This window comes from Micropterus dolomieu, linkage group LG01 (genome assembly GCF_021292245.1).
Source record: "Micropterus dolomieu isolate WLL.071019.BEF.003 ecotype Adirondacks linkage group LG01, ASM2129224v1, whole genome shotgun sequence".
In the NCBI taxonomy this organism is placed as follows: domain Eukaryota; kingdom Metazoa; phylum Chordata; class Actinopteri; order Centrarchiformes; family Centrarchidae; genus Micropterus; species Micropterus dolomieu.
This window is the reverse complement of record NC_060150.1, coordinates 51272502-51281126: the sequence shown is the minus strand read 5'-3', so window position 1 is coordinate 51281126 and position 8625 is coordinate 51272502. Positions and strand designations below refer to the sequence as shown.

At 47.4% G+C, this 8625-nt stretch overlaps 1 protein-coding gene across 1 annotated transcript; it reads right to left on the bottom strand.

Moving 5' to 3' along the window:
- Positions 1-1189: 1189 nt before the first annotated feature.
- Positions 1190-6139, bottom strand: irf2bp2b (interferon regulatory factor 2 binding protein 2b). Its single transcript, XM_046046223.1, has 2 exons — positions 5119-6139; positions 1190-4774 (listed from the first exon to the last, which is right to left on the bottom strand). The coding sequence occupies exons 1-2, from the start codon at positions 5888-5890 to the stop codon at positions 4011-4013; spliced, it is 1536 nt and encodes a 511-aa protein (XP_045902179.1). The 5' UTR covers positions 5891-6139; the 3' UTR covers positions 1190-4010.
- Positions 6140-8625: the final 2486 nt, after the last annotated feature.

The following is an 8625-nucleotide window of genomic DNA, read 5'->3' as shown; positions in this document are numbered from 1 at the left end:
ATCGGTTGCAGTTACTTGGAAAACTTTACTTAAATTACAGCTAGTCAAACATTTGTGATTACAAGATTACATTTGGGCGGTAACAACTAAATATTTTCTGTAAAAAGCTTGGCTAAGTGTTCAATAATATTGTTGCTTTCCACGTTTTTTATGTGCCACGTGTCTTTGTTTGTAAAGTTTGATGCTGTTCTGAGGCTTGTGATTGGTTCTCCTGTTTGAATGAGCAGCGCCACCACTTAAAGGTAAATAACTTTGATGAAGTAATTGAAACAGTTAAACTACTATTACATTTTAAACAGGGTAACTTGTAATCGGTAACCTATTACACTGGTCATGAGTCATTGGTGTTAAAGTCAAAGTTCAGTTGCACACCTATGATGATCACGTGATTCCTGTACAAACTCTTTCCTCTCTACTTTACTGGAGAAGACCTGCAGGTAGTCCCCTCCTTATTAAGTGTGAAAATGAATCTTGTTGAGAGTGAAGCTGCAGCCAGTTTTCATGGCTGAGGTGAGAACAGCTGAGGTTTGTTGTTCCTGCTCGCCGCCTGTTTGCTGTTCTGCAGCCAGCGAGTTCAAGACGTGTTTCCTCCAGCTTCATCCTGCACTCCAGAGTCAGGAAAGAGGAGGAGGAGGAGGAGGAGGAGGAGGAGGAGGAGGAAGGGGGAGGGCGAGGGACAGCTGAACAAACAGAGGGAACAGAGAGAGAGAGAACAGGAGGGAGAAAAGCCTGAGTTTGCCACGTAATTTGAGCGAACCCATTTATCTCGGGCCACTGGCTCTTCGGGCCTTCTGGGTGTTGAGTTTCGGTGACAGATGAAAAGAAATGAGCTGTCTCGGCTGGAATCTGAGGCCGACCTCACGCCAGAGATGAACCGGCCCAGGAGAGAGAGAAAGAGAGGGGCGGAGGTCTGGATCTGGTTTAGATCGGTTGTCTGATTGGGCGGCTTGCAGACATCAAAGCAGAGCAGCAGACCCCAAGTTTTAACCCGTCACAGTGTCTTTGTTGTTTCTTTAAAGGAATGTGAAAGTTGAAACTCATTCTTCTACTTTGCTTTTTAATAAAGACCAAAAATATTTAAATTAAAAAGTACCTTGACCTCTCAAGCATCCTTGGTGGTCCCCAAAACCCCCACAGACCAAGAAACAGACTAAACTACACTTTATACTACTAGAAAATAATAAGTGAATAATAATAATAACATTTATTTGTACCAGACCCCCAAAGTGCTACAGATTTAAAACATATGGAGCATGAAAATAAAATCAATAAGGCAAAGAAAAGGGGTACGGGTTCAACCAAAAGGTCTCTAGGAAGATGGCGCATTTAAAACAATTTGATTACTCAAGGTCAACTTAATTGCTTTTCCCCCGTGAACTTCATCAAACTTCATTCACCGAGTAAAGCTCCAGAAAAAAAAATGTATTTTACAAAGCTTACAAACATTGACGGGTAGCGAGGCGGTACTTTTTGTTGCCCACCAACTTTTGAAAATCATCCTATGTCAAATGATCTTTATTGATTCGGTGGTTCTAACATCCCGGGCTGGATTTTATAACAAGGCAAAGTTCTTGCTGTTGGTAGTAAACTAGTCTTGTACTGGAGCAATGCAACATCATGCACTGTGTTTATATTTTGCTTCATGCGGTGCTGCCTTATGAAGCAGTGATCCAGCCTCAGACCTGCAGCAGAAGTTCTGGCAGAGCTCAATAGTGTCTTTCAGACGGGCCTGCAGACCTCAGCAGACAGAGAAATAACTAGATTGTCCACCTGTAATAATGAAACCCTGCTAAATAAAAACATGTTTAAAACTAAACTCTTAAAAAGAAAAATGTACTTAAACTCAGAAGTACATTTTTTCCTCCCTGCGGGTAATTCTTTACTTTGGCAAACTTCTGTTTGCAGGACTCAACAGAGGAATGTCATCGATGGAAAAACAAACATTACATAATCCAAACTGACCCGTTAGTCTGCTGACCTGCACCGATTTAATCTCACTAGAAGGCCGGCCGGCCCTCTAAGAAAGCAAAACACTGGAAAAGCTCTTTTAAAGGCCGTTTATTATTGATGCAACACTGACGCAGGGAGCAGCTAAAAGATTATTTTCACTGCTGATTTATCTGCTTCTGATTTCTTTCTGAGTAAGTGTTCTAGAAAATGGTGAAATAAAAAGGTTTCCTCCTGCTTGTTTTTTCTGGCCGACTGTCCAAAAGATATTCAGTTTATAAATGATCTAAAACAAGTACAGCTGAGAGGAAGCGGACTGACTTAAATCATGTTCATGTCCCCCGAGCTGAAGGTTTCGGCCCCTCTGTTGCCTTCACTGTCTCTAATGAGTAGTAAATAAAAAACAGTCCAGATTTTTCTGCAGACGTAAAGAGTGAATTATTTTACTTTTTAAATGTGTTCAAACACGAATCTGACGGTAAACAGAGCGTCTGCAGCAGAGAGACAGAGTGAACAAAGGGTTAACGTTTTTTCCTCCTCGCCGCCGCTGGTCTCTGAATGGCGGCTGAAAGCGACAGGGGCCCCCCGGCATAAACACACACAGGCCCCCATTCATCCGCTCGCTGAGTGATCAGCCATGAACAGTGGAAGGCGTGTTGTTGCAGCAGAGGAGGAGGAAGGGCGGGAGGAGGAAGGGGGGAGGACAGTGACTCAGGAATTCCACTGAGGAGCACGTGACCCCTGAGCAAGGCAGTTACATCCTCCCTCTGCCCCTCTGCTCCAAGGCAGGGGCCCCTCCACACTCCTCAAACGCTTTTCATGCAGAATATTAACTTGAAATATTAAACCACGTGTGTGCCGTCCTAACGAGAAAAAAACCAAAGATTCAAGCGCCACACAGGTCTTGTCTGAAAGGAGGAACCCCTCCCCCCGCAGGAGCCAAAACAGGGCCCAAAACAGGGCCCAGAGGCACCTCTGACGTCCTGGCAGAGCAAGTTATGTGGAAAAACCGGCAACGAGCCGCTCGCTCAGCTCCCAGCGTAACAGTCCCAGAGGGCCGCCGCCGCATGACCTCACGTGTTTTCACTGTAAACTGTGGGCGTGACGTTCAGTCAGTCAACAACAGGCCTCATCTGCTGCCAGCTCCTTAAAAGTACAATAAAAAAGGACGAGATGAGGGGCAAAACCTTGATGCATTCATGCCAACATTTCGACACCACAAACACGTCAACAAGCGCCTCACTATGAAGAGCGTCGCGTTTCCACGGCACACTATTTATAGGCCCTGCTTATCTCCCCAGGGCTCGAAGGCCCCCGGAGGCGAGCGTCCTCGGCCCGCCTACGTACGATTTACTGTACAAAACGTTTATGCAACCCACTTCTTGCACCCTCCCCCCACCTCCCTCCTCGACTTCTCTTCCACCCACTCCTCCCTGGAAGCCAGTTTGTTCCTGCTGGAGTTGCATCATGGCTGAATCACAGATCAGGCCGTGAGTCTCCAAACCAAACAACCTCCTGGCTCACTGATTATGGAGAATAAGCAAACCACAGAGACAGCAGAGGTATTATTACAAGGTCTGAAACTGTATTTGGCAAGTTATTTTTTTTTTTTTTTAAACAAGTGCATACATGTACAGCTAGAAGCATTTTTTCTGTCTTTTTTATTTTTTCTGCCAAGTGCTCAGATTAGTCACATTCTATGATTGACAGGACCGTCTCCAGACCTAAAATACACCGAGAGATTCAAAATAAAACAGGTGTGTGGGGTGGTGGTGGTGGTGGGGGGGGGGCTGTTATGAGAGCACATACCTTTTTATCTTCAAAATTAGAGAAACACAAATGTATTGAAAAAGAATCAAAAATATTATACAGCCATGTTTAGGAAGCGTGCACCTCCCTCGTGTCCAGTATGTACATGTCCGTTCGTTTCTCTGGGGCTTGCTGCATGATTTATAATGATGTGTGTGGTGTTGTTTACTTTTTGTCCTGTCGCTGTTGCCATAGGCGGATTACAAAAAAAAAAAAAAAAAAAAGGAGGTCAATAAAACCAGCTGGTGAACATTTTATGGGTCTCTCTCCTTTTTCACCTTTATGTCCCCGGCCAAGATGGTGGCTATTTCCCCCTGCATGAAGGCCCAGGGCACGTTGGACCCCACCAGCGGGCACCGCTCCCCGCTGGGGCAGTATACCTCGCCGGTGGCGCCCTGCTGCTTGATGCTCTCCCGGGAGCAGGGGAAGCAGAACTTGTGCGAGGGCACCGACGGGCACTGGACGAAGTGAGTGTCCTCCAGCCGCTCGTGGCACAGAGTGCAGCACAGCGGCACGCTGCCGGGCGGCACGGAAGAGTCTGGAATGCTCTGTGGTGGCGGGGCGTGGGGGTCCATGCCCCCGGGCGCGTGTAGAGCAGAAGGGTTGGAGCTCACGGGCCCCTCCCGCTGGGCCAGCCTCCTCTGAGAGGCCGAAGACGGCGACAGGGGGCTGCCGCTGTTCCGCCGTGCGCCCGCCGTGGTGGAGTGTACCTGGTTGGTATCCTTGGGGGAGCCCGTGCTGCCCGCGTTGTCCGTGGCGAGGATGAGCGCAGCCATGGGGGACTGGCCGTTCTGCGCCGTGGCGGCCTCAGGCGGCGTGGTGCGGGAGTGGGGGGAGATGGTGGAAGGGGGGGCCGTTGAGAAGCCTGGCAGGGCAGCAGGGGGCATCTTCAGGACCTCTGAGGGCGAGGGGAGCCAAGGCTGGCTCTCGCTGCCGTTCATCTTGGGGGCGCTGCCCTCTCCGTCTGGCTCAGGGGAGGCCTTCCTCTTCATGCTACTCCGCGGGAGCTTCCCCCTGTCTGAGGAAGAGGAAGAGGAAGAGTTAACTCAGCCCACACTACACACAAACACTGCAGCGTGCAGCTCTGTAAATAACGCAGCACAGGAAATTTCTCAGCACTGAAAAACTCTTTGTTTACGTCGTTGCTGTTCTCTGCCAAACCTCCGCGTGCACAGGGGTGAGCGGGTCCGTGTCCGCAGCGTGACATTACCGGGCACGTCGGTTTAAAAACACACGTCAGCGTTAAACAAAAGAAAAGGCTGACACATATTTCAGCGCTGCTAAAAGTTAAGTTCCTGTTTTATTTCATAACGCGTGCAACAGTTTCCCGTGCAGGGAAACAACAACAGAAAGCTCTGTTACCTGGTTTTGAGGAAGTGGCGCTGGTCTCGTAGCCCATCACCCGCTGCATGGCCGCGTGCTCCTTCTTAAACCTGCTGTCGAAGGTTTGCAGCGCCATCAGGTCCCGGACCGTCTTGCCTTTGCCTATCCACTCCTTGTGGCTGTCCGACATGTCCGACAGGCTGTCCGGCCTGTGTTTGTCTTTGTGCTCGTCCGGACGCTTGCCGTGCTCCCCGTGGCCAGGCGCGGCCAGGACCCCGGGGGGCAGACCCATCTGAGCCGCGCGACCGTTCAGTTGGTGTATGGTCGGTATGCCGCCGTTCACCAGAGGCACCAGGTTGGGAGGAACCGTGCTAGTCCTGCGGGGGTTCGGGCTTTGTCGGTTCAGCTCCGGAGGCTCGTCCGGTTTTGGAAATCCGTTCGGCATCGGGAGGCCGTTTGCCTGCCTCCCCGCCTGGTACTCCGGTCCCAGCCGGGGCGGCCGGTCAGACAGCGGGTAGCGGTCCAACGTCTGCGGCGGACGGGAACCCGCGTCTCCGGACGAGTGGTTTATCTCCTTCCCGGCGTGCTGGGACTTCCCCGGGCCCGGAGAGCGGCCGTCCTGGAAGCCGTGCGCTCTCTTCAGCTGCCGGGCTGTCTCGATAACAAATTCAATCCGGTCGGCCCCCTCGTAGTTGACACATCCGCGGCAAACGGGCTCGGTAAAATCCCAGATCATCGCCCACGGCATGCGGGGCAGGTCGCACAGATAGCAGGACTGCCTTCTGGAGGCAGCGACCGCCGCGGAGGACATGTTGTAAACCACACAGCGAATTAACTCTCAAAATGTCCGTCTGCGTGCTCACGTCGCTGGAAAGAAGAAATAATCAACAATTAGGATCAAAGCTCGGCTGTATTTTCCGTCAGAAAGCAGCAGAGTCGCACCGCGCGGAGCTCATCGTAGTGTCCGTTGCCTCGGCGCGCCTCCGTCTGAGGCTCGCGCTTACAATTCAGCTCGAGCTCTCACTGTAGGGCCGTGACGTCAGCGCCGACACTCTGCTCGTGCTCCGGGGTTCTATCGCTGGATTCTTCGACGGCTCCTCGTGCGCATGCTCACCGTTTCAGTCTTTTCCGGAGAGAAGCTTAACAGCCAAAGATCGTTTGTGTGTGTGTGACAGAGAGGCGAGGCATCACTCCCCGCCGGGTTTTGTTGTGACCCATAACTGAAGACCTGCCTGTCAATCAGAGGCATTGTTGCGCAAGTTACTTCTAAAATGTTAATACATTATAGCCTACAAGGTAAATTTTACAAAATGTTATAAAGTGACATTTAGTGCGTAACTCCATCTACTATGTAGCAGACAATATACAGTTAATACAAAATCAATTATAAACATGGTAAACTGAAATAAACTAAATTCAGTGGAGCAGTGCTGAGGATGAATTTGAGTTTAAAAGTCTGATAGCTTGGGGGGGGAAAGCTTCTCTGCAGTCTGGTGGTGCAACAGCAGAAGCTTCTATATCTCTTACCAGAAGGCAGATATAGATTGCTATAGATGCTGAAGATTACTAGCTACTTACCTTTAAGAGTAGCTAATAGTTATATTACAATATTACTGTCTCTGAATTGTAATGCTTTACGCTGCTTTTGCGTAACTGTTAAGTTACTTCAATATGATTCAGTAAGATGTGCCTGCAAAGATAGGTTAGAGTGGATTGGTAGGGGATCATTCTGATTAATAGCTGGGGGAGGGGGAGGGGGAGTTGCAGATGGGTGAAATAGGATGAATCATCTCCCCATTAAGAAAGACCCCGACCATTTATAATTATATTTACACTGATCCATGATGATAAAGATACAGAAAAACAGAAATGCATGGCAAAAATAGAATATTGTCAATATTTTAGAGAAATTTCACAAATCGTGTTTTCAGGGGGGCTACCGTCTTATTAAGAGGAGCCCAACTCCCCCTGGTTCCCCATAGTTTGCACTCTGCCTCTGCCTACAATCTCAACCATCAAACTCCAGCAACAGGAAATATAAACATTTCTCTTTTATTCAGTTTTTTCTGGTGCCGAAATGTTTCACAGTGGGGTTTTTTATTAAAAAAACAGAACACCAGTTAAACGTTGGGGTAAAATGCGTTTTAATGCACCTTACTGAGATTGTAATGGGTAAAATGTTACCGAAATTTTATTATGCATTATATTACTGTGTTACAGCAAAAAGCAATACATTACTGTAATTGTGTTGCTTTTGTAAAATAATTTGGGTCAAGAAAGGCGCATTTTGCCGTAAAACTGTTGAAGTATAAGACTGTGACAATACGTAGGCTACTTACAAAGACCACAAACCCAAAATTTTCGTATATGACATCATAACTGTTTCTTTCAATGACTGAAGCTAACATCGCTGAAGCTAACTTCAAAGAGTCGATGACGGGACCAGGAGGCGTTATATTAAACACATCTGGTGAGATACATCTGTACATGGAACAAAGCTAAGCTACTTAGCTAGTAGCAAACAAGCAATGAACGTTAACTTAGCATTACAGTGCTAACATGTTGGTGATGAACCCAAAAGTTACGTATGTGACGTCATAACTGTTTCTCTCAGTAACTGAAGCTAACTTCAAAGAGCTTCCATGTGTAGATGATGTGGTGAAAGTACCAGGAGTGGTCGGATTACACACATCAGGTGAGATAGCTGTGTTCCACGCACAGATATAACTTACCAAGCTAGTAGCAACCAAGCAATGAATGTTAGCTTAGCATTACAGCACTAAGATGTTGGTGACGTATATTGTGCGAGACGAGAGATGTAGTTCATTGAGCAGTTTCACACTAAACTAAATGTTACTGTCCTGTTTTATGAAAAAATGCGACTGTCTTGGCTTGCAGTGTTTATGTTTATGTTTTAAATTGACAAAAATCGTGTGTGATTCAGGGCACAGTTCAAATGGGATCAAAACATTAGTTGTCTCTCGAAATAAAGTCTCATGGGGTGGAAGGGAAAGGACAGACTGTATAATCTTGAAAGGCTTTGTTGGAAAAATTTCTGCTTCTTGGTCACTATAATTTAAAGCAGAGTGAGAGCTCTTCCTCCGCTCTCCTCCTCTCTGCCCTCAGGGAGACCAAACAGCGTTTATAAATACCAAAACCCAGAGCAGGGAGTTCAGCTGACATCCAGCACAGACAGTCATTTAAGAGTTCAGCAAGTGTAACCACAGAATTTATTCCAGAAAGCAAACTGAATTTTTTTTTCCTTGTACAGTTTTTTTTTCTTTTTTTTTCTTTTTTTTTTTTACATTTTTGCTTGCTGTCCATCAACAACACATGCAAAAAATATAAAAATGAAAACATTTTGCACAGTAAGTGAGAATGTTATTGTGGCTTGTGAAATGGCACAACTGTCTGCAGAGTGAAAGCAACAACTGAGGTTGAAGCATGTTTTCTCCTGCAGGATCAGCTCCTCTCTGCTTGAATGGGTGCTTGCTCCTTCTGTTGCATTCCATTCCAGGCACCCCTGACATCACAGGGCAAACAGCC